We start from the raw sequence: 27,465 nt of genomic DNA on the forward strand, positions 1-27,465 counted from the left end.
CCCTGACTGCAGTTTGAAAACACACACACTATCTGCGACTGTCATCGCTGCCAGGACATGGGGCTTGGCACATTGATTGCCATTTAGTGCCCCTGCTGTGTGAGGTGAAGAGTGCAAAGTGACTTACTGAGCTGATATGGCTACTAGCCTTTCTGTCTGTCTGCCCAAAGTCCAGTCTGTGTTTTCCCAGAGATCAACTACAACTTTTTTTCCCACTTCTACAGCTAACTGATGATGGATCTATTCCGCAGAGGAGAGCTGGGGCTGCTGGGAGGTGAGGGGCTGAGAGATGATGTGGGTGTTCCCGGGATCAGCTGGTCGGCTGATCGTCTGCCAGAGGACATGTACCCAGCGTCAGGATTGGCCCTGGCCGCTGCCTACCATGACATCAAGACCCGGCTGGCGAGTCTGGAGAGGGAGAACAGCAACATCAAGAGGAAGCTTAAACACTACGAGGTCAAGGTGGAGAGCAGTGCACACACACACACACACACACACAACTCACACTTTGTTTCTGTTTGTGCCTGTAATAAGGGATATAAGGGTAGTAAGAGATCCCAGAAACTACAATAATAAAACTCATTAGACATTTATCCACACCTAGTAAAGAAAACCTACCGCTAAACAACTACATTACCTTTTATTATCCGCTTTTTAGCAAATCACTACAGAGCTCCAGACTTGTAATGCATTAATTAAATGCATTCTTTTCTGGAAAGTCAATCTCCTCTCCTCTCCTCTCCTCTCCTCTCCTCTCCTCTCAGTTTCCTATGATCAGTGAGTTTGGAGAGGAAAGGATACTGTGCTGTTCCTGTGAGCCCATCATCAAGGATACCAGTGTAATCCAATCAGAGACCACCAACCTACAACAGAGGATCAACTCTCTCACTCAGGAGGTATTTTGTGATTGAAGAAATCTGGGAACATGAAAGTATTGCTGAGTGTAGAAGTATGGAGGACGGAACATGACTTAAGTCTCAATAAATACATTAATAAATGTATAAATGTATAAATAAATAAATAAATAAATACATGCTTTAAATTTATTTCTACATTTTTGTTCACCTTCATTGATTTATTTCTGTATTTCTGTGTCCATATGTTAATGAGGTAGGAGGTCCTCACCTCAGTTTAAAGCAAGCATAATTAGTCAAATCAGAGATCCAGAAAAAAGCAAACAATGCCCCATCCCTAGCGAATCTTCCTCCGTGTGATACACATTTGCAAACCAGCTCTAGTTAGCATGATGACCACGACCGGGAGGCCGCTGGCATACCTGCTGCGGGATTACAAATGCCATTATACAACAAGCAGATCCGACAGATTTAACTAGACATTTAGCATGACAGTTCACCCAGAGCCATTTGAGCACACCAGGCTAATCACTTAAAATATTACTCTGCCATTTCCATGTCAACATTACAGAGTTGAATCAAAAACTATTTTTGAAAAAATTGTATTCATAATAATAAATCAGAACCACAGTGGAACACACAGAAGCTCTCTGGGAATATTCATATATAGTGATACATGACTATATATATTTTTTTACGTTAACGCTTTGGAGTTAACTGTTATTGGTGAAGTGCTACATGTGAAGTTCGCAGATGTCAATAAATCTGTTGATAGAATTTTTTTTTTTGCAGATATCTTAGTTAGCAAAGCAGTTTTGTGTTTATGTGTGTGGTATTTATTCAGTTTGGGACTTCATATGATCTCTACAAAGCTAATGTTAGCTTGAGTTGACTGGCTAACTAAATAGGGACCAGAAATCATCCCTGTTGCTTGAAGTTCGCGGACGTATATTAGCTAAATCTGCCGATACATATTATTTTCATAATATTTTTCATCAATATCTTAGTTACAACATGATTGAGCTAACACAGCTCAGGTTGGCTGGCTGACTAAACATAGAGGGACTAGAATGTCTGTTGCTATTTTATTTTGAGAGCGAATTGCCCCACAATATGAATATAGTTTGATTATAATTTTAATTTCGTTGGTAACCGTTGTTGTATAAAGTTGTTAATACAACCGAGGGTTGTATTATTGGCACTTCAGTAGTGTATATCCACGACGTTCCACTTCTGGGATTGTTCTGTTGCCGCTGGAAATTCCTGGAATGGCACTCTTTTCGGCTGGATGTCCATTACCTTTTGTTTTTTTTGTGTTGGAATTTTAAACTTCCAGAGGCTATTTTGCAGCAGCACAGTTGCTCTGTCCGACACTTAGTGCCGCCCATGACGATTGTGATTGGTTTAAAGAAATGCCAATAAACCAGAGCCTGTTTTTCTCCTATCCCGGAATGCTGTATAGCCAGACCCTCCTCCGCAGCGCTGTGGAGGAAGGTCTGGCAAAGCGAGACTAGCACTTCAGTGATGCTTATCGTATGGACCTCGGTGCTAACCGCATCACTTTCGTGCCAATGTTAAATGCCACCCTCTCGTGTGAAATATGGCTTAAAGGTTTAACATCTATGGATAGAGTGTCTCCCGACCCATTATGATCAAAAACAGGATAAGCCTCATAACCGGAATATTTATGTCCAAAACAGACAAACAACATGCTAGCTCCGTGGTTTCAGCGATAGCAGCATCTATAGCAACCACCAGCAGTTTATCCGCAGCAGATCAAGCCATGAAAATGAACATTCTGATTAATAGTAGATGGATTGTGTATAATCAATCAGGGAACTTTTACTGTGCACACAGAGAAAAGAGGAGAGCTGCTGTCACTTGCTGTTCCTCTGTGTAGTAGAGCTTACTCCTGTAACCAATCATGCTTTAGACTGAGGTTGGGACCTCCTACCTAATTAACATACGGACACAGAAATACAGAAATAAATGTTTGTGGGCAAAAATGTAGAAATACATTTAAAACATTTATGTATTTATTCTTTTATTTATTTATTTCAGCATTTATTTATTTTAGTATTTTTATATTTTATTCATGCATTTATTTCTGCATTTATTTATTCCTGTATTTATTTATACATTTATTTATGCATTTATTGATTTATTGAGACCTAACAGGTCAAAGTTGAATCAGGAATGGGTCTGTAAACTGTAATAGATGTTTACAACATACTTTTGGAAATAATTTAACTGTTCACCCTAATTTTCTCTCCCAAATATGTCTGACTTATTGACTCTTCTTGTCCGTCTGCAGGTGGTTCTTGACCCATTGGGTTTCCTAACCCCATTTACACTATTTTGAGTGGCTCACATAGCTATAAAATATCAAAACACCTAGACGTAAATGCATCCAAGAAGAATTTGAGATTTATCGAAAAACCACCTCAGTAGGTGGTTTGAGACACATTTGAGTCAAATGTTGAAAAGGTGTAAATACATCTGTCTCTCTGAAAATGCATATGTAATTTTTACTCCTCTCAATGGTAACCACGTCAGTATGCAGTTGATGGAGCCTCTACATAGTCTGTCCAGCTAAAGTAACACTTTAAATCACACAGAATTTGTTATGTCATTTTCTGTCTCACTAAAGTGACAGGAAGAAAACAGCTCCAGTGATTTCAACACATAAGATTGTACATAACAGCCATTGTAGCAATTGTCTGATCCCTGATCAGTTTAAACACTGATCTGCATGGGTGAGAGAGTAGTGATTTATATTGGTGAGGGAGCGGCATGAGACAATACAACTTTTGTTATTGTTGTCATAGCTCTACAATTAAAGTTATATATACACTCAGCCACTTTATTGGGTACACCTGTTCAACTGGTTTTAAACACAAATATCTAAACAGCAACTCAATGCATTTTTAAACCATGGTCAAGACCATGTGCTGTGAATTCAAACCAGCATCGGAAACATCTTAATGAATCCAAAATGGCTGCCATCCACCCTAGTGATAATAATTTCATATTTAAAAGGGTTACAATAAGAGATGGGCAGTATTTCTGTTACTTGAGTATTTTAGTATTATTTAATACTTAAATATAAATATTTATTATCATCAAGCTCAAGGTAAGATGCAGCAGTGAACAGTAACATTGTCATCAAGGATGTCATAGGTCTCAAGCTCTTTACATTTGGGACGGGGATATTTTTTTGGCACACTTTGGGCTCCTTTAGCATAGTATTGATGCTGACCTGACCATGTCAATCCCTTTCTACCAGTGTTCCCATCTTCAAGGGCAACATGCAGCAGGATAATGTGCCATGACACAAATCACCTCAAACTGAACTCAAATGGCCTCCACAGTCACCAGATATCAATCCAATAGAGCACATTTTGCCACAGCCTGTCCTAGTTCTCCTGCTGTGTTATGGCTTTGCTGTGGGTTTGTCTCCTGCCAGAGTGATCACCTGCAAACAATTACTGGGGCAATCACGCCATGTCAGGATTCCTATTTCAGCCACAGGCTCCCTAAATCCTTTGACAGATTGTCTTGTAAACTAATTTATACATGTGGCAAGGTGCGGTGGCTACACAGGAGTAACCACCACCAGAATTTAACAACACCACCTGGGGACTTTCACCTCAAGATATGCTTTACTTCTACCTTAACTAATACCCAGTAATACAAAGGCTACACAGGTTCGTTAACTGAAGCAAGACAGACGTGGTTCCAAAAAGAAATACATATTTATTGAAAATGAAATGGTTAAAGACTGGAAGTGCCTGAAAAGAGGGTGGTTAGAAATGTAGGTCAATCAAATTACGATAATCAAATGTAAGTAGAAAAGATAGAAATGTTTATTACAATGTTGACAATTTAAAAAGGTCAATTCTTTAAAACAATTACACTCCTAGTTAGTTAAAATTACCAAATGAAAAGGGGAAGTGGGCAGAGGCCAGCTGTGGATAAGCAATCTAACTTAGGGTGTGTTCCAGGGGTGCATCAACTTACCCACCATATGCTCACTGCAATCGATAGTCACTACAAACCTGCAAAACAAATTGTGTCACCGCTAATCGTGTCCCAGTGCTATTATCACTACAAACTGCAGGGACCCACACTAGCGTGCCTAGCCTCCACCACAAGCTGGCTACTAGCTCCACTGAAATATATAAAAACAGTTGGTCATATATAAAATGCAAGCAGACCAAACAGGGAGAGTGTCGTCTGGTGGCACTTTAACAACGACATACTAAATGAATCAAAATACTAAAAAACTAAACTGACTATTGAACACAATTGAACACATAACAATACATGGGCACTTCAGTATGTACAGAAGTAAGTGAACACATCACCTTTCATTCGGCAGTATGTTAAGACTCTAGTCCAAGCACTCACGTTCACTTCAGTACGAAACAAGCCTGCACCTAAAGTAAACAGCTCAGCAGCCTAATATTATTTACACCTGAGTTATCTGATCATGATTGTTTCTGTGGCTTTCGGAGTCATTTAATATACTTTAAATGAACACAGCTGAGCTGACAATGCACAATGGTACAATACATGTACTAAAGAAGAGATTTTATGTGACAAAATAAAGTGTCTTAAATCTCATCTGGATTTTATTTGGACTAGTGCAGTGCCCATTTGAAGCGTGTACCTGTTCGGATTGCTTGGTTCCCAGTAAAAAAATATTCTGAACTTTATTGTGTAAATACTGACAAAGCATTCTCGAAAACCACTCATCCGATGGTAAATGGTAAATGTAGCCTACTGCATTTATGTAGCGGACAAAGTGTTTTACAATTTGCCTCTCATTCACCCATTCACATACACCGAAGGTGGCGCAGCTGCCATGCAAAGCGCTGGCCAACAACATGACGTGCCTGCTGGCTCGCTGCTGCTACTCAGTAGTAACAGAGAGAGGTGACCGTGGCGGCCGCAAGAGTAAAGACCTCACACTCGCCAGACAATACTGACTTCTCTCTTCTACAGAAAGTCGCTAGATTTGTCGCTAGTTGCTTTTTTGAAAAAATACTCGCTAAGGGGGTCAGAAAAGTTGCTAAGTTGGCGACACTGCACCGCCCTCACTGCTGTACAGAGACTTGTACAACAGCGTCCTGCCGGTGATGTATTTGGTGCGCATGCGGGATCTTATTAGAGACACACACTTACGTACACACAAAGTCCTTGATTTATACTTAGATATGAGACAATTGAAATGACAAATAGGGTCTTTAGTTGCGTGGCTAATTTTGCAGATTTTAGTAATTTACTTAGTGAGGACTGTGTTTTCAACAATAGGAATAATGGACAGAATAAAATAAATATTCAACCCAATTTGTAGTAAACCAGAATTATCTGTTAAAGCAAAGTCTGAGAGGTTTCTTCTCGCTCTCTCTTTCTCAGCTCCAGAAGAGTAAGGAAAGAGAGGAGAGGTTGGAGGAAGTCATCCAGGCTTATGAGAAAATTCACTTGGAGAAAAACAATGTCCAGAGAGACCTAGACAAGATGGTAAACAAACACACACACACACACACACACACACACACACACACACACACACACACACAATATTCCATGGTAAAATGTTAAGCAGCAATTTGGGTTTCAGTTTCACTCATGTGTTTGTGTGTGTGTCAGACGACTCTGGCAGAGCAGCATGTGGAGCAGATATGCAGTCTGGAGTCAGCTGTCAGACAGAGAGAAACTTCCCTTCAGAAACTCAGTGCTCAACTCCGCAGCAAAGACGCACATCATTCTCAACTTCACGCCAGCCTGAACGTACCCAGAGGTGAGTTCTGTGTCGATCAGCAGTAGACCAAGTTATATCATGGTGGAAATAATAATAAATATAAGTAATAATAATAAGTAGTAGTAGCAGTAAGCAGTACTACTCATAATAATAGAGTTTTACAGTTTTACAAATTGGTACAATGGTAAATCTAATTTACCATTGTACCAATTTGTAGTATTTTTTTAAACAATGGGTCCTTGATTTCAGACTGGCGACCATCCATTTTGGCTAAAATGCAACCATTCATGCAGATTTCCTAAGCTAAGCTTATAAGTTCATGAGTTGGTTAAAAATGCTGTCTCTGGTTGACTTTCTTTGAAGCGTTTCTCTGAGTTTTGAATTCTGAAGGTCTTAAATATGCATAGTAGCTACATACATAATAATAAGGTAAAAGACGAAGAAGAAGAAGAAGAAGAAGAAGAAGGTTTATGCTAACAGGTCTCAGTATAAGGAAGAATGTAAGATCAGGCTCTTATTTTATAGTAACATAACATTGTTTAGCTGCTTTGCTACAGTACAAATTTGGAAAATTAAGGTAGAGGTTGGATTTATTCTTGTTTGTATTTTCGAATAATAATTAACTTTTAAAGTTAGAAGAAAAAAGGCTTTTCGGATGAAGACTAACCAATGTGTTTGGCGAACATAACGCTATGTCATATAAAGCTTTCTTTGTACTAGTTCAAGACATGTGGCATGGGCCTAGTAGATGGTGAACGAGCTGCGAGCATGCATAGAGACCTTTATGCTCAACGCATTGATTGTTGCAGTGTTGTCCGAAACACGAGGGGGCATACAAACAATATAATCTGTGAATAAACAAGAAGTAGTAGGGAAGAAATAGAGAGTGGAAGTAAAGGAAAGCAGGCTGCCTGGCAACAGTAGTAAACACATCCATGGTAAACACCAACTTACCGCCAAACATTGCATTTGTCTACTTTAATTATTAACGTTGTTGATTATAACCAAGATTAAATGACTGTCTGTCTCTCAATGTTAACACTCTTTCCATGAGACAGTTTTTTAGCTTTGACAAAGCGGTCTCTCATGTTTTTCCACACCCTCCGGCAAAATGCCTCTTCTTTCCCAAGGGGTTGTGTCTCTCTTACCACAAATGTAAGGCCATTTGACTCCCTGTGGTCTGTACACGAAGAATCATACAGATGTTTGTACAGGCGAACCTGCTCAAAATGTTTTTCAAGCTGACCATGTTGAAATGGAACGTGCAGTGCACGCTAGTTACAAAGATTCAGAGGTGCACGACCACACGCCATGAAACTTGCGGAGCCTAACGCCGGGTTTAACAAGGTTTCACAGGGGTTTTTCAAGAGCAACTCCGCTATACCTGCCTATCTGGCTCACGCACCTTGCACCAGAAACACCACAACCATAGACCTAGCTTTACGAGTTGCTGGAGTGTAAGCTTTCCCAAATCCAATGCAGCAGGACAGAGCTGCTAATGTCTGCCTACTCTTAAATAGTGGCATCCTGGACCTGAACTCTCAACCCTGGACTTCAGCATGTGGAGAAAGCTAAAGCTTGCCTGGCCTGCTGTGCCTTGTTGTAGGCATGTAGTAAAATGTATGCTTAGCAACAGTTTACATTATTAGTAACTGTTTAAAAAAGTAACTACCGTAACAATAGGGATGTCCCCATCCCTATCGTAAGTATCGGATTGGAGCCAATTGGGGATCCGCATTTACCCCTTATTACCTTATTCCAATTATTTACATCAGCTTGTAGTGATCGCTGCCTTAAAGGTCCTATGACATGCTGCTTTTTGGATGCTTTTATATAGGTCTTAGTGGTCCCCTAATATTGTATCTGAAGTCTTTTTCCCGAAATTCAGCCTTAGTGCAGAATTACAGCCACTAGAGCCAGTTCCACAATGAGCTTTCCTTAGGATGTGCCATTTCTGTGCTTGTAGCTTTAAATTCTAATGAGGAGGAGAGAGGTGGGCAAGGTGAAGTGTGGGGGTGTGGCCTTGACCAACTGCCATGCTTCGCTCGTTTGCAAGCCATGATGTCTCTCTCTTTCTCATGGGCGGGCCAAATTCTCTGGGCGGGCAAAGCAGAGAAAGGGGAGGTAACCTTTCCCCTTATGACGACATAAAGGGAAGATTCCAGATTGGCCCATCTGAGCTTTAATTTTCTCAAAGGCAGAGCAGGATACCCAGGGCTCCGATTTACACCTATCGCCATTTCTAGCCACTGGGGGACCATAGGCAGGCTAGGGGAACTCATATTAATGTTAAAAAAACCTCATAAAGTGAAATTTTCATGCCATGGGACCTTTAAGTCACACACACCCTGTGCCACAGACACACCGCCAGACTGCCTGGATGCCGGCACTTTCAAACCAATATGATGCACGACCACTTACCAGAGAGACTGTCCAGAGAGAGTCTCATAGCATGCCAGCCCTTGGCAACAAGTAAAAAAGTCTGTCTTTCTTACGCTGGGTTTCCACAGGCAGCTTTTTTCAACAGCAACTCCAGCTGTATCTGTAATCCAGCGGATTGCAAGCGAAATTGTGTAATTACAACATGATGCCAATGGTGTACACGTTTTGCAGACAATTTGTTGTTGGTGTTGATACGTTTCTTTCATGCCCTCTCGTTGGCTACCGCTCTGCAAAAGTTGACTTTGAGTCAACTTTGAGAGAGGGGACAGCGGTGAACATCCGGGCACTTTCGCCACCATCAGCGAAACTCCTTAGCGACTGCCTAAGCGACCGGTATCTACCGAAACAAATTGCAACGCAGATTTCGGTGCCTCATTTCGGTGCCAATTAAATGCCTTTTGCGCTGCTCTCTGATGCTCTGAAACAGACATTAGAGGCAACAGGAGCATCGCTGCACGTGACGCTAGTTAACACTTCACTTGTCAGCAGGTAACGTTAGCCTACCGTTAGCTAGCACCTGGATTAAACACGGTTAAAATGCTGACCGCTAAACAGTGTAAAGGTCTGTATTTCACTGTAGAGGATTCCAACAGCGGGACATTGCAGTCTGCAGCTGCCGTTGTCGGAAAAACAACACAGACGGTGCGTTCACTTGAAACTAGTAAGCCTCATGGTGCATTCAAAGTAATTATAAAATACCCTATTCCCTATTACCTATTATATTTTAAGTATCGGTTCAGGCACCGTTTTAAAAGTATTGTTCTAGTACCAGTATCGGAATAAAACCCAAACGATACCCAACCCTAGTCCTACCGCTGTTCTCTTGAATCGCTCCACTCCGCCGTGATTTCAGCTGCCTGTGGAAACCTAGTCTCGCATTGCCAGACCTTCCTCCACAAGGCTGCAGAGGAGGGTCGGGCGACTCCACACAGCATTTCGGGTTGGGAGAAAAACGTGCTCTGGTTTATTGGCATTTCTTTAAACCAATAACAATTGTCTTGGCTTGCGCTAAGCGCCACACGGAACAACGGTGCCTCTGCACAATAGCCTCGGGAAGGAACTTGTTTGGGTGGAACATGTGTACGTTCAAAGGTTGTTTTAGTCTTGCAATAGACTTCAGATTCAACATATAGTCTAGCTAGTTGTCTGAATTTACCCTGCAGAGATCTGAGGAGCAGTTAACCATAGTCCTCATAAATCCATAGAGTTTAAAATGCCAACACACGTTTCACAAACAGAAGAATCAGTCTATTGTTCATTGATTTGCACTGCACGTCGCTCGCATAGGAAAAAGTTCAAGACAATTCATCATGTTCACCCACTTGTTGCATCGCCTGTCATGGTGAGTGTCCATATACGCGTTGTTTTCACGGATGGGATCGCCCCGCTTCCCAGCATTGCACGCCAGTGGGCTCGCCACCATTTTCTCTTCCCTGACCACTGACAAGCAAAGAAAACACCCTCCTACAGCCACGATGTCAACAGCTGATTAGACGAACGCGTCACGTGGGTCTGTCTGCTCCGGGATTTCAAAACCGACCATAATCGCTTGGAATACGATCTCGATTTTACAAAAATAGTACTGTTTGTTTCTGAAAACATTATAAGCAAGAAATAGGCCAAGTAGTTGCAGAATCTGTCTTCATTTCAGATCGACAGAGCCTCCATACTTTTTAACTATACAGGCTGTTATTCCCTGGAGCACAAGAAGAAAATCAAAGATTGACTATTAAGCACAAGAGGCATAACTAAGTGCTTTTTTTACGTTGTCCAGCGGGGAACTTGAAACTGTTTATCTTTTGGTTGGGGGGTTTGCTGGGATCCTAAAGAGATCTGTTTTGGTGTTGAGAGAAAAGACTAATTTGCTCCACTAAGTTAAATGTATTAAGCTTAAGACATATTTAATTACTTTGCTAAATTAGTTATTTTTGTAAACAAAAAAATGGAATGGGACTCAGTATCAGCAGATATTCAATATTTATAAAAATCAGATTGGGGAGGGGTCAAAAAAGCTGATCTGGACATCCCTGGTAACAAATACTCAACCAAATAGACCTTTAACTCGACATGACTGCAAGCCACAAACATGTAAAAATAAGATATTGATGATTTAGGATTTACATTTGATTCCTCTACTGATATATTGTAGAGTAGTGACTTGTAAGAAAAAACAGGGAGAACCGATGAAACAGATTAAGGCTGTTGTGTGTCTGGTTTTGTCAGAGGGCCGCGGTCCGACGCTGCAGAGCTCCCATAGTCTGGACGCCCTGTCCGACCTGAAGCTGCAGCGCCTGGAGGCTGAGCTGGAGGGGGCAAGGCACCAGGCCGAGGGAGCCTGTCAGAGGGAGAAGGAGCTGAGGGTTGAGTTTCAAAGGCTGCAGCAGGAGGTAGCCCAGCTAAAGGAAGCACAGAGACAGGTAGGCCTAATGCTTAAAAGACTGTATGTTTACATCTGTGATACTATCAGATCCATTATATCTACCGCAACCTCCAGACTGTGACCATTTTGTCACATTTGATGGCCATTTTTAGAGTCTAAAATAGGTGCAGATGCATTTTTTATTTATTGTATAAGGTAATTCATATAATGAGGGTAAGGAATGAAATGACAAAAGAAAATGCAATAAAACTAAAATATATAGATTTTTAGTGTATGAATTACATTATGAAATTTGCCAACAAATTATATTGTAGAATTTAGAATGTGAATTACAAAAAACAAAACAAGGACATTGCTATAAAATAAGAACAACCATGCCAACCTATTCGATAATGCATGATGTCTCTCACAGATATTGTGCGGTTGTGTTTGACAGTTATAGAAGAAACGTCACCATCATTAGGTGATGCAGTTGTAAGGATAACAACTCTTCCAGCTGGTGCAGTTAAAGTGTAATGGTAGCACTATTCTATAATCTTAACACATCCCATGTGCAGCGTTAAACCAACAGTGAATGTATCTACTAACCCGTATAGTTGTGTATCACAGCCTGATATATTTTCTTCCTCTGTGCCATAGAGCTCTATTGTTGTTAAAAACACATCCATGAGCCACACTGTTGCACTGGGTGTTCCTTCCTTACCATGAACACACACTTCACTTTATTTTGACTCAATCCCACATACCCTGTCTTGCTGCCACAAATACTGACTAGAGCACCACACAAATAGTCTGCAACAAATGCACTATTTACGATTTACGTATTTAAGAACCAACAGCAGAGAGCCACAGGAACAACATGTAGAATAATTATAATCTGTAATCTAATGATTTATGATGAATTCCAAAAATTCCAAAATATATGATTATTTTGACTTGTCATGGTGTGTGTTTACATAGACATTCTTTATTGCTCCAGAAGTGAGAGGCTTTCGCTGCCCCAATTGTGTGTGTTTCTGTTACATCACTTGGCTGCAGATAGTCAGTCTGTTTGAGTAGTTTCTGTTGGAGTACTCCAGCTATTCAAGTTTCTGAAATCGGGATATGGTGTTTACATGCTCAAACAAAAAATACTTCAGGATACTTCAAAAACATGTTCATAACCAGGATAATCATGTCCATGTAAACACACTCATGTTTGCCATGGTGATTCGCCTGACAATATGAAAAATACAGAATAAGACCAGCTTTATACATTAATGGTTTGATATTACTCAATGGCTCATCACATCAGCTGACTATTAATCCACAGAGGTCAAAGCTGCTTTCAGTACAGTACCAAGAAGAGTTGTTAAATTAGTTACTGCTCAAAATGCATTAAATTAAATCTTCACATGATTTACTTTTCCACAAGTTCCACATTTCTGCAAATCGATTTTCATCACACACTGAAATTAACCGTTACCAGTGGCTGCTAAAGGTTAACCTAGCTCATAACATTAAATATAGACCCTTTGCAAACACGTGACCATGACCACGTGACGACGCCATGACGGACGGCAGAATCACCGGAAGCACAAGCTAAACAGTGTATTAGACAAGCAGAAAGTTTCATTAGTTTCAATCAGTTTAAAATAAATAACACTAAATAAACTGCAATAATAATACTATCTTCTTCTTTATGGCTTCTTCTATTGAACAACAAGTTGTCGTGCCGTTATCGGTCCAGGTAGGGCATCTGGTAGGTGCTCACAAAGAGCGGTATTTGGAGAAGTTGGAGATCGCAGGATTGGATACTGACCCTTCTACTGAAAATGGAGGGAGTAGGCTCCCTCCGTTTTCACGGACCTCATTAAATCGCAGAGTCTGCCCAACTTCAGTCCACACGCTCTGTACCACTATGTGGTAAACGGGATATCCCCATACACTGGTGCTGATCTCAAAGCTTTTAAACACATTGAAGATTATGGCGTTTCATAACACCGAGCCAGTTAGCTGCCCTCTGAGCCAAGCCAAGTATAACACAGCTTTGACTCACCCGACAGATCACGATCAAACTGTAAATGTGAATAACTTGTACTGACATTTGAATTTCCCTTCGTATTAAAGGCAACCTCTGAGCAGGCTGGTGTATTTCAACAGAGTCATAAGTTATTTTGGAAGCTAACATTATCTAGAAATCACCTGTTGAGCTCCATGCAAAGTCTGCAGCCAGCAGCAAAGACAAACTCCCAAAAGAGCCACATAAAGTGAAACTGAAGGGAAGTTGTGCACCATTCAAATACGAAGACAAACGGAGTCGGTGTGGTCTGTTGTTGTTATCACTTTAAAATAATTAAACTTAACTAACCCAACTTTGCAATTAGTGAGAATGAGACCTGAGCTGGCCTGGATGAGTGTATACTTTTCTACCTAAGAGGGGTTGTGCTGTGTCAAACTGACTCACCCAGCCACTGCTTCAGTTCGCAGTCGAAAGAGGGCTGCTGGCTTTGGTGACCACGCCGTCGGGAGCAACCACAGCTCTGGGTCCGCTTTCCAGCGTCCTCTATTCAGTCAGGACCTCGCAAACCTGCTCTCCGTGTTATAGTTCAGGTTGTCAAGGTGTATTTACAAAAAGTTGTGTTTCAAATACTGTCTTTCTTTCAGCGTGTGGTTTGCAATCCCCTTGTGTGTCTTGCTGCCTCCAGCCTCCAGCTTCTCCTTTTTTTCTTCCTGGATGAATCCCTCACATACCTGCCATACTGGGTTAAATCAGCGTCTACAAACATGCCCCCTTCATGTGACATGCATTGCCAGACCATGTTGGGCTAAATGTCCTCAGACTTTCCTCAGTAGCTCCAATATTCAACTTAAACATGAGCAGAGGTTGAAGGAATATACTAAGATAAAATCAATAAATGAAAATAGTTGTAGTATATAGAGTATTTTTACAAAGCTGGACCACATGTAGCAAAATAATCATTTAAAATGTCTGAGACAAGTTGTGAAGTGCTACAGACCTAACCACAGCTCTGTGTCTCTGTCAGCCACGGGACCTGTCCACACACTGTGAGCACTGTGACGTAGAGTGGATAAAGAAAGCTGGGGATGAACAGTGAGTCTTACTTTGAAAACTTTGAAAAAGTGTTTGTCATGTATCTGTATTTATTTTTTCAGTCACTCTCTTTGTCTTGCAGGGTGAACCTAGCATTAGCCTACACAGAGCTAACAGAGGAGTTGGGTCGTGTTCGCAATCTGGCTGTGAAACAGAGTGACCTCCTGCGACTTGTCTCACAGGAGCCTGGTAGGCAGCTAACTGGCTTCTTGTTTATGGACATCATGATATCATTACATATTTTATAGCGGAGGTTAGTCTAATATGTTCATAACAATGGACTGGGCTCACTAACAAAGTGTGTGTGTGTGGTTTGTCATTTATATTTCATATTTTCACTTATTACACTATGACGAGTTTCATGAAGTTGCCGATGTACATACACAGAGAACACAGAACAGAAGCCTCTTAGTTTCTTTGAATGTGTTGTATTCGGGTCCAGGTGCCAGTGGGGGAAAGCATCTAATTAATGAAAAAAGAACCAGAAATGTCAAATATTATTTCTGTTTTCTTTCATGTTGGTTAAGTGTTGATATTGGTGGTTTAAAATGATAAACAAATGAAAGAAATCTTGTTTAAAATAATTTTTGCTGTGATTAGTTTCTCTACAGCGCTCAGTCATTGCAACCATGTCAATTCAAACAAATTAAAACACAACCCATATAGCGTGTTGGGCTTTGCTCGCTATAGTGTCCACCAGCATTTTTATTTATGAGCTTAGTTTACTGATATAGGTCAATAGATATGTTAATCGTGAATTTTTAGAGTGCCTTCTGCTGGACCAAACTAACCCAAACAACGTGCTTATAGACGGGACATTCTAAATTCAAACATTTTATTAGGGGGTGCAGGTGTAGTAGAGACAAAGCCTAAATCCTTTTACGACTCTTTCTCTCTTCCTCCTCCAGTATCTCGTCTTACCGCTACTCCTCAGCATCTCTCCCCAACCTCCTCCCAGCGCCCCTCCCTTTCCCCTGACCGGCTCCTCCCCACCCCCTCTCCTCCTTTGTCCCCAAGCGACGGCCCCGCCTCCTACTCCCATCAGCCAACCTGCAGCCGTCTACGGGCAAAGTTCCAGGGTCGCCGTAGTTACTCGGAGGTGAGGAAGGAAACTTTGGTATAACTTAGTGGGAAAATTAGATGTGTTAACATACTAACATTTTTGTGTAACTTTTTAGAGAAACTACAGATTTACTGCATATGCAAATCCTTTTCCCAGGTATCTGATCCGTCAGGTATCCACAGACCCCGAGCTCGGCTGATGAGAGATCCAGTATCCACCCTCCCCAAACCCAGGCCCCTCCTGGGGGAGATGCAGGGTTACGGCCAAACCAAATCTCAGCTACGTACCTCCTTGGTTGGCCTGGTCAGACCGGCCTCGGCTCATGGAGCTGGAGGGGAGAGAGGAGGAGGTGGGGGAGGAGAGAGATGTGGTGGTAGCAGTCTGAGCAGCAGTCCACGTCACTGTGCTCTGGACCTGGGCTTCCCTCTGGCTGCTGAGGTGAGACTGACAGCTTTCATTTTTCATTTTATTAGGCCAGTGACTTTTCTCATTTAACAGTCTGCTTGTTGAAAATGACTTTAATAATCTGATGTGTTCTCATTAGGGCTGTCAGCGCTAATGCGTTAATCGCGATGCGATTAAGGGCCGACGCAATGCGATTAATTTTTTTTAATCGCATGCCGGCATGTGATTAATTTATTTTACACTTCACTCGGCTTTGCATCGGCTACTATTTTGACCCTTTGGTGCTGCCGTACTTCTTCATAACAAATCTTCTGCTGCAGAATGCAGGCAGGCTGCCGGCATGGAGAAAGACAGCAGCAACACACTTCTGAATGGCGCTTTTCTTTTAAAAAAAACTCCCGGACGGCTCAGTAGACAAGTCGAAAGCCATATGCACATTGTGTAAAGCCAAAATAAAATATCACCGAAGCACGTCAAGCTTGAGCTTCCACCTACGAGCTAAGCATATTAACATGACGCAGTTTGATGCTAGCGGGCTCAGGCAAAGCAGTATTTTGGAGAGTGCTACTTGCCGACCTGTGGATGAAACCAAATCCAAAGAAATCACTACAGCTCTTACAAAATGGGTGGCAACTAACTGCAGACCTGTCAGCATCGTAGAGGACTCGGATCTTAAAGAAGTGCTACGGTTGGCATGTTCTGACCTGTCTTATACACTGCCATCGAGGGGGACAGTAGTTTCACCATACACAGCCTGTATGACACGGAGAAAGCAGCTAAACTGGAACTGCTGCCAAGTGCAAACGCTGTCTCATTAACCGGTGATCACTGGACGTCAGTGAGTAATCACAATTATTTAGGAGTTACTAAACACTATATTGACTCTGGCTGGACTTTGCACTCGTTTGCCTCAACGGTGGTTGTTCGTGTTACATCTCAGTCAATTGTTCTCAGTCCTACAAAAATGTAAAGGTTAAATGTCCTGCTGTGGCATCTGGTTTTTGGACCATTTTGTTTGTACTGTATAAGCAAAGTGTTGTGTTACATCTCAGTTAGGTTAGGTACTTGTAGGAATTGTGTAATAATGACAGATTCACACATTTGTTTACAGTAAATAAATAATAGTCAAGTTCATGAAGTCACTTTCTTTGCATTCATTTGATTCCCAATCAAGATACACTGGTAAGAATTGCTTTCCATTGTTATTATGTACTTAAAAACAGTTCTTAAATGCAAAATAATAGAATTTTAATTGTGATAAAACATGCGATTAATCGCGATTAACTATAGAACTTCAGCGATTAATTGCGATTAAAAATGTTTAATCGTTTGACAGCCCTAGTTCTCATAGATAATAACCTCACTCATACTAACACTGCCTCACAGATAGCAAATATCTATAATAAATATCCTTAATGATCTAAGACTGGTGAGAAAATCTCCTTAATAAATAGATTTAAGCCCTATTTGCAAGGGGCTAGTATTACCAGGGGACCTTATGTGATTTAGAAATTACCCCCACATATGATGTGAAGGCTATGTCAAAACTTTCATTTATAATAGCCAATGCGACTCCAAATCACTGAGAAGCCGATTCGCACAGTACTAATATTATTACATGACATCTGTGTTTGGCAAAATACGGTAGGTAATTTGCAGTGGAATTTTTAGTTGACAAATTACAGACATGGCAGATTCGCACAGGATTAACATCACAGACAACCTCCGCAATTAGTTCAAATGACTAGAGGTCCCCAGGTAATAATAGTACTAGTATGAATAGGGCTTTAGTGTTCAGTGCTAATTACTGTAGCAAATGTTAGCATGCTAACACGCTGAACTAAAACCCCATTTTCACCTGGTTTTAAAATCCGTCCTGAGTGATCCGATCACAAGTGTACATTCCTAAGTATAGATGGGAATGTACACATTGTGGACTCATTGAGATCTGATCACACAGACCACATTTAGAGGTGGTCGGGGCTAGAGGAATGCATTGGGATTGGGATCTTGCGGGTCCCGCAGGACCCAACACAAATCTCGCTGGAGTGGGCGGTTTTAACGGGGGCTATGGCTGGGATTTAGGAGCGCTGCACCTGATCAGTGCTGTAACCGACTGTTCACTTGGTTCGCCTAGCTAGGTTTCATAAGAAAATCAGCAACGCACACGATGCATTCCGTTAAACACCAGCCAAACGCTTTATCAACACTCCTCTACTCCCTCTCTCTTACTTCTTTCCCGGGGCACTGGACCCCACCCCTTTTCTTATATGGCCACCTGAGGGATCCAATCAACAGGGACTTTAACTGGAAAGGGTGTGTTAAAAGACACGGAAAACGAAACAAAATAAAACTACCTGACCAAAACAAACCACAGCCAGCAACACGTTCTAAAATAAGTTCAATTAATTAATGAATACAATGTTACTTTGCCCTTATTGCACTAGAATAACTAATTATTGCACTTGTATGAATGCAATTATGCACTAAAACGTAATTTGCTACATATTACCAACAGGTATGCATATTTATTAATACTACACAGTAAAATAACTAGCTTCCAAAGTCACTGACATCTACAGTACGACTCATTCTGCTACAAATGGAGATTATATAGCTTTATTCTACTTCGTTTAAGAATGCTTGATTCTGATTGGCTGGGAGGAGGGCATTAACCTGGCAGGTTGCCCGCTGACTGAACACAGCGTCATCAAATAGTAGATCAATACGCCGCTTGTATTTTTTTTCTATCACAGAAATTTCAAATATGAGGTCCATTGTAAAAATAAACCTTGTTTAAAAAAGTTTCTAAAATGTGTCAGAAATCTATCGAAAGGTCAGTCGATACATAGTTTCGCAAGCGAGATACAATGTAGAAACTATATTATTAAACTAATGTTAGTGATCAGATGCAGCCTTGTGTGGTTGCTATAGAAACTAATTAACGTTAGCTAGAGTTGAGCTTGAACATTATTCACCGTAGTTCTAAACATTACAGTGTTTTAAAAATGGACAAATTCATTGTCAATTTTAATATATTTGGAGTAGGTAAGACATTTGAGGACTGGTTAAAGAGCGACGAGGACGACGGAATGACAAAAGACAAGTCCCAGGGTACCCGTTTCCGAGATCTGACAGATGAGGAGCTGCGTACAATTGAAGACGGGGCCCTTGAATCAAACACGAAAAAGGCAACTGCCTTTGCTATCAAGGTTTTCACCGAGTAGAACCTAACCCTAACCCTTACTGACCCGGACTGTGGTTGCTATAGAAACTAATTAGCTACAGCTGAGCTAACGTTATTCACCATAGTTCTAAAGGGGACTACTTTTTGAGGGAGATCAACTCAAACAGAGTATACATTTAATAAGCATGCAATACGAATAAGAAAAAAGCATAATTATTAAAGTATTTTAATTGTTTTATTATGTTGGCAAGCAAGAAGTAGAATAAACGGGATAATCACCTCAAGGCAGGGCAATAAACAGTTTGATATGCCCTGCCTTGAGGTAATTATCCCTTACGTATTATTGATTTGAGTTTATTTTTTCTGATCCATTTTTTTAGCAGTTGTCAGGTTACCAAACTAAATTGCCATACAGTTTCCAGAACTGATGTATAAAACTGGACCATAGCATTCTTGAAACTTTTTAAGCTTCCTTAAAAAAATGTGTGAGCCACTAACTAGAGGGGTCACCACTTACGTTTGGCCACATACTGTTTCATGCAATGTGACCCTACATGTGCAGAAACACACTATTCTATAATCCTTTAAAATGCAACAGTCTCCTTTCATTCAGGTACATCACTTCTGTCGCCTTGATGACCCGCCTGAGCCCACCCCACTGGTGACACCACCACAGTCCTCTGATGATGAAGAGGTGATGACGATGATAACAATGTGTGTGGCTTCTCTTGTGACTTAAACACTGGGTTATTTATTTGGAAGATGTGTGTTGTGTAAATTTACAGGATGTATGTATGTATCTATCGCCGACTGCCAGCCCGCCTCGGACACTTGGCGCAATTGGGATTGGCCCATCATCGCCGAGGGAACAGCCCCTACACCCCTCATTCCCATCTCCTAGGAAACAGCCCCGTCATCCCTCCTTCTCGTCCCCTGAGGGACCTGCCACCCTGTCCTGCCATCTGCCTCCCTACACTAACACTGAACATGCTCAGTCATGGCCCTCCATTAACGTGAGTAGAAATCAACGATGAGAACTAAATGAAGCAACTAATAGATTCCCTGCAGTCCTTGTGGGGAAACTAACTCATTGCAGCAGCCAAAAGATGATAAAAAGGAGGAAATGAAGAAATGTGGTATAGAACACAAAACAAAGAGAGGACCAAACACACTAAATGGCACACTTACCATTAAGTGTATAGATGGTTGGGAGATGCACAACGGAATTCTTAAAAAAAAAAAATCTTTAGATTATGCAGAGATATCTGGAGAATGTTAAAGGCAGATTGCAGTCTTGATATAGCTTGAGTTGAAGAGGAGCTAATACATACAAGACTCTGTAATCTGCATAACAAAGGATATTAAAGCTGCAAGCAGCGATGGATGGGCCTTCGTGCCTCTGCGCGTGCCGGGGTTACTGGCGGACGCCGCTCCTTGCAACTGTGCATTTGCGCGGCACTCAGACACTGCAAATCGTCACCAATGAAAAGGGAACTCCCTGCCGAGACGATACCTCACACAAGACTCTACGTCATACAGTTCATTAGCTGTGAAAAGGGGCGTGGTTAAATTATAGGGGGCGGGTCAAACCATCACCAATTAAAAAGGAACTCTCTTCTGAGTTCAATGATACTTCACACAAGACTCTACCTTAGATGGTTCAGCATTTATGAAGGGGGCGTGGCTTAAACATAGGGGGCAGGCCAAAACATCACCGATGAAGAAGGAAGTCTGCTGAGTTCAATGATACGTCACACAAGGGTCTACCTTAAACGGTTCAAATGTTATGAAAGGGGGCGTGGCTTAAGCATAGGGGGCAGGCCAAACTATCACCAATGAAGAAGGAACTCTCTGCTGAGTTCAATGAGACCTCACACAAGACTCTACCTTAAACGGTTCAAATGTTATAAAAGGGGCATGGCCGAGTAAGAGGTATTACATGTAGACCACAAATTCTAAGTTTCATGTAAATCGGAAGATGTTTGTTATATAAGGCGCATTTCCTGTGCCAGCGGGGGGCGCTATGACCAAAAGTAAATATTGGCCTGTAGATGTTCTCAGACCTGGACCCTTGTCAATCTTGAGAAATTCCGGGCAGATACGACAACGTACACTCAAGTTACAACAATTTCATTGTTCATCGCTAAACACTCAAAATGGCCGCCATGTCACGCCCACACCGTTTGACGAAAAGTTTTTCTTTTAATAACTTTTCATCTTTAATGTCTTAAGATGGTACAGACCAAATTTGAAGTTGATCGGATGAAATCTTTAGGAGGAGTTCGTTAAAGTACAACATGTGAAAATGGTCAAAATCGTACTAATTTCGAACTTTGAAATCAAAATGGCGGACTTGCTGTTGGGTTTAGGGTATGGCTCCAATGACGTTTTTTGTACATCTTGACATGTTACATATGTGTACCAACTTCCGTGAGTCTACGTTAAACGCACTGCAGGGGCTCCATTTTTTTAACTTTGTAGGGGGCGCTAGCGAGCCATTTTTGTGCGCCTATTCCCGAAACCCTTAAAATACGTACATTTTCACCAGACTTCATGCGCTGTCAGCGCTCGGGCCCTAATAATAATAATAATAATAATAATTCCTTCAGTTCCAATAGGGCCTTCGCCGCTGTCGGTGCTCGGGCCCTAATCATAATAATTTCTTCAGTTTCAATAGGGCCTTCGCCGCTGTCGGCACTCGGGCCTTAATTATAAGACAAAAGAGGCTAAAAAGTTCCTTAAAGCTGAGTTTGTTATTCTCTGTGCGTTTATCACTACAGCAACACCTTTTCACATTACACATAGTCATATGTAAAATCTTGATTAATACAGCTTTAAAATACATCTGTTCTTGGCAACTTTGAATAAATTGGCATTCTCTAATGGATTACAAAGTGTCTGTGTAAATTAAGATGAAAACTAAGATTAGATTATGTGATTTTGCCATAATTTGAGGTTCAGTAATTTGACACCTGTGTCTTGCTCTGTCTGTAGTTATGGATGGAGTCAGAAGAGAGTGCTGTTCGTAGCTGTCCTCTGTGTCAGCTGACCTTCCCAACTGGTTACCCTGACGATGCCCTCATCAAACACATCGACTCCCATTTGGAGAACAGCAAGATCTGACTTTTTTATCAAGTATTTTACATCCATGTCACCAAAGATGGACACCAGACCCATCTTGATGGTTTTCTATTTAGGTTTTAACCAGGTATGGTTTGATGAGCCTGCATGCTTCTTTCTATGGAACTTGCTAACATCTCTTACAAAGCTCCATTTCAACAATGCTGTATCAAATGGTGTTTTCTTTCTTTCACAACCAAACTCTTAATTTGCACATAGACCTGATTGCTAAAGAAATAGCAGATGTAGAAAGACAACAGTGCTGTATCTCTCAACACAGAGACAGGAGCTGCTGAAGCTCCATTGTTAACATCACGTATGCTGGACTGAGTAGAAGAAGAAAACGTGCTGGAAGGAGCACCTGTTGTTTTCATGTCCCAACATGCAACAAACCACCTGGATGTCACCGCTTTAATGTTAGTTTGTAGAGGATCAAAATGCCTATTTCCAAAAGATTTCTGGAATAAAGTATTGTGAGCTAAAATGATTCAGAGGTTAAAGAAAGTCTGAATAAATAATTTAGTTAGTAAAATGATAGAAGGATAGAAGTCAGGACAATTATGAGAGTAAAAGAGCCCAATCCACTAGCTAGTGGAGTTCAAAACAAACTATATGTAAACTTGAGTGTAAAATGCTCCAATGGTAAAGCATACTTTAATGAAAAATTAAGAAGTACAGCTGAAAAGCACCTACTGCCATATCTTGGTGTGGTAATGAAAGTGCCTTGGTTAAACCACAATCTTTATTTTGAAAAGGCAAAGAACTATGGAAGCCCATTTCCTCTACTTAAAAATACCAATACACCAAATTGTTTCCTCATAATTGTATTTAATTGTATTGTAATAGTATTTTATGATTATGGGAAAACAATTACAACTAAAACTGCAAGCAGTTATGACGGGGCCCAAGCCACCCACGCCAGTCGCCCCCGACGCCCTGGGGAGCATGTGAAAGCGGAACCCGAAGCCCGGCGGCGGGGAGGCAAACGTCGGTAAATATCGAGAGGCGCGAGCCTTGAAGTCTGCTGTACGTCGCCGTTGCAAACGTAGCGGTCAACAGTTCACCTCCACGCATATACAGACCACCTTTAAGAATGCTCTACAATAAACAAACTTCTTAACCCCCTGACCGCGGGGGACGGCAGAGAGAAATGAGAGAGTGACCGAGAGGGTGGAGGGGGGAGGCAGGTGTGGTGGTTGAAGGAGCAGGGGAGGTGGTCAAGTTGTTGCAAATGGCGTCATAGGTGCCGATTTATGTTTTCCTCTGTGGGTGCTTCGTGGGAAATTAAGAATCAATGACACCAACATAACCAATCACACTATGACAGACGCTCCACTTAGCACCAACTGCAATGTTTAATTGCACGGTATCGACGCCTATGAATGGTGTTGATTTTGGATTGAAAAAGTGAGAGAAGAGTCATTTGAGAGACATTTGTCCACTGTGAAGGTTGTGGAAACTTTGTCAGGTGGCTTAAGAAGTTTGTTTATTGTAAAAAACCAGAGGAGCACGCAAAAGCGAAAACCAAAACGTAATGTAGGAGGCAAACATCAGTAAATATTGAGAAGTGTGAGCTGCAAGGTCTGTGGTACATTCCCATTGCAAATATGTCATTAACATTGAGTAAAAGGGCCAAAACACGTCTACGTTGATTATAGCGCCCCCTAATGGCCGAGCTTCGCCATATTTAGTACAGAGCCTTAGAGCGGCATGCTGAACGAGCATCACACGTTTCGTGTTGATTGCATTTACTGTGACAGAGATATTGCAATTGCAAATTTCCCATTTAAATGCATTGAGTTATTGGCCAAAACAAATGAACGTTGCTTATAGCGCCCCCTAAATGCCGATCTTTGCCAAATTTGGTACAGAGCATCGTAGTGGGATGTTGAACAATGATCTCAAGTTCCTTGCTGATAACATTTAATTTGGTCGAGATATGATATGATACGTGTGTGGTAGCTAGCTAGGAAAATTTGTTTGGTCGTCAAATGCCCATACTTTAACGTAGCAAAATTCCTTGAGTAACTTTTGGTCACGTCCATCTGGAGATGCTACGTACCAGGTTTCGTGCTGATCCGTCGCACGGCCTAGGACAAGTTCGAAAAAGTTGGTTTTGCGCATTGCGCGATATTGCGGAAAGAAATTTAAGCAGAAATGGGCGTGCTCTATATCATGTGATTCAGTTTGATTCAAGGAACATGTGGATGTAAGGATTCTTAATGTGTGAAGTGTAATGTGGGAGTTAAAGGGAAAAAAACATTATAGCGCCACCTAGTGGTCCACATGTGTAATTTTTGGTAGGTGTGGTCCATGACCCATTGTCTATCTACCCTGTAAATTTAAAGTTGTTAGTTGTTCATGTTAGTGTAAGTAGTAAATTTAGACGTGGGTCCCATAGGCCACGCCCACTTTGACCCCTTGGTACCCCACTCTAGGGTTGGCCTCAGGAGTGGCCCTAGATGGTACCCAACAAATTTTGTAAAAATTGGATGAGCGGTTCATGAGATATAAACTTTTTGTACTTGTTGCGCCCCCTAGTGGCCAATTTTTGTAAAATGCGTCGGTGACCTTCAGAGGGTCATGGTAAACAAGAATCTAAAGTTTGGCGTTGATGGCATTTATTTTGGCCGAGATATGGCAAAGTTGGTGTTTTCATAGTTAGCTACAGAAATTTGTTTGTGCATAATATTTGCAATTTTTATCCTATCAGAGTTCTTTTTATTAACTTTTTGTCCGGCCCATCTGGAGATGCTACCTGCTAAACAAAGTTGGACGGGCCCTCGAGCCTCTGCGCGCGTCAGGGTTACTGGCGGACGCCGCTAATTGCGACCGTGCATTTGCGCGGCACTCAGACACGGCAAATCATCACCAATGAGAAGGGAACTCCCTGCTGAGTTCAATGATACCTCACACAAGACTCTACGTCATACAGTTCATCAGCTGTGAAAGGGGGCGTGACCAAAGCATAGGGGTCGGGGGAAACCTTTACCAATTAAAAAGGAAGTCTCTGCTGAGTTCATTGATATCTCACACAAGACTCTACCTTGAATGGGTCACCAGTTATGAAAGGGGGCGTGGCTTAAGCATAGGGGGGCGGGCCAAACCATAAGCAATAAAGAAGGAACTCTCTGCTGAGTTCAATGACACCTCACACAAGACTCTACCTTAAACGGTTCAAATGTTATAAAAGGGGCGTGGCCTGAGTAAGTGGGCGTGGTTATATTATAGGGGCCGGCTCAGTATCACATGTAGACCACACATTATAAGTTTCATGTAAATCGGATGATGTTTGTCATATAAGGCTGAGCGGCGGGCACTATGACCAAAAGTCAATATTGGCCTCTAGATGTCAGATATGACAATGTACACTGTAGTTACAGCCACTTTCTCGTTCAGCGCTAAACACTCAAAATGGCCGCCACGCCACGCCCACACCATTTGACGAAAAGTTTTTCTTTTAATAACTTTTCATCTTTAAGGTGTTGAGATGGTACAGACCATATTTGAAGTCCATCGGATAAAATCTCTAGGAGGAGTTCGTTAAAGTATAGCACCTTGACTTTTAGGCCTACTTCCTGTTGCCACTAGGGGGCGCTATGATTTTGAGTCAATTTTGTCAGGTACATGTCCTCAGAGTTAGAGTCTTATGAATCCTGAAAGGTTTTGAGCCATTTGGACAAGTTTTGATGGCGAAACGCACAAAATGGCTGCCCCGCCACGGCCACACCCTATGACGAAAATGTTTTCTTTTAACAACTTTTCATCTTTAACGTCTTAAGATGGCACAGACCGAGCACCGGGCCCTAATGAGATATCTAATTCATTATTATCATTTATTATTATTATTGTCATTGACTTTTCATTGTTCTTTCCTCTCCTTATAAGTGTGAGAAAAGTAAAAAAAAAAAAAGTTAAGTTAAACTGGTTAATATTTATGTGATACATAATTATAAAAAACTTTGGCAGTTTCAATTTTATGATTATGAGGTAGTTGCTTTAATTATAAGTATTATCATTTTATAACAATTTTATAAAGGTATGATACTTTATCACATAATTAGAGAACTTATATTTAACGTATTACATAATTCCAACTTGATATTTCATAATTATGGGAAAGTTTCTTATAGTTAGTTGAAAAAGGAGGTTGTACTTGGTGGTGTGCTAAACCCAAAAATTCAATGGGCATGTTCCAAAAAGTAAAGAAACGTAGCACATCTCAGGTTCCCAAGTTAAAGGGGAATAATACTCTCATTTCTTATAATTATGAGTCTCATCATTTTCAAATAAATATTGATATCATAGAAATTTTATAAATTACCTAATAGTGTATGGCATATCTCATATGACTTAATATCTCGTCATTATTTGAAACTATCATGTGTATTACATTTTATCACATAATTAGAGGTAGGAAGTCTAATCATTAGTTTTTCATATTTATGAAATTTCTGCCTAAGTTGTGTCGATCTATAGAAATACATTTGTAACATGTTTCACAATCCAGTTTGACTTTACATTTCACAGCAGAAACATTCCACACTCAGAAGTTTATCTATTTCGTTTTTGGAGAAATGCAGCTCCACAGGAGCTCCTTATGACCTCATTAGGAGCAAGATTCCAGATCGGCCCATCTAAGCTTTCATTTTCTCAAAGGCAGAGCAGGATACCCAGGGCTCGGTTTACACCTATCGCCATTTCTAGCCACTGGGGGACCATAGGCAGGCTGGGGGAACTCATATTAATGTTGAAAAACCTCATAAAGTGAAATTTTCATGCCATGGGACCTTTAAGAGTAAGCAATTGGCTCTCTTACTTTGGGTGCTATATAGCTGCTTCTCTCTTGAACACAGGCTCCATTTACACTGCAGCTGTCTAAGCTCTGATTTTCTACCATGTGAATCAACATCAGTCTTAAAACATAACTACAATTTATTTCAACTTGGGTTTTATTTTTTGTAGCTTGGTTTTGATAACATTTTATTCACTAAAGTAATCTCCCTGTTGGACTTTTTTTGCAATGTTGCAAAAGTCTTTTTGGGGCTACAGTGTTATAAGAACAAAACCCTGCATGGAGTCCATTGGTGCTTTCAGTTGCTCATCAACACAATGTCTTCCCTTTAGCGAAACCCTTTTATGATGAAACAAGC

General features: G+C 41.1%; 1 protein-coding gene across 1 annotated transcript; it reads left to right on the top strand.

The window, feature by feature from the left end:
* The first annotated feature begins 231 nt into the window (after positions 1-231).
* Positions 232-22,576, top strand: LOC144529546 (TANK-binding kinase 1-binding protein 1-like). Its single transcript, XM_078268677.1, has 12 exons — positions 232-462; positions 765-896; positions 6,276-6,380; positions 6,510-6,660; positions 11,287-11,480; positions 14,470-14,537; positions 14,620-14,726; positions 15,446-15,636; positions 15,757-16,038; positions 19,806-19,886; positions 19,978-20,205; positions 22,187-22,576. The coding sequence occupies exons 1-12, from the start codon at positions 232-234 to the stop codon at positions 22,313-22,315; spliced, it is 1,899 nt and encodes a 632-aa protein (XP_078124803.1). The 3' UTR covers positions 22,316-22,576.
* Positions 22,577-27,465: the final 4,889 nt, after the last annotated feature.

Source organism: Sander vitreus, chromosome 15 (genome assembly GCF_031162955.1).
Source record: "Sander vitreus isolate 19-12246 chromosome 15, sanVit1, whole genome shotgun sequence".
Lineage (NCBI taxonomy): Eukaryota > Metazoa > Chordata > Actinopteri > Perciformes > Percidae > Sander > Sander vitreus.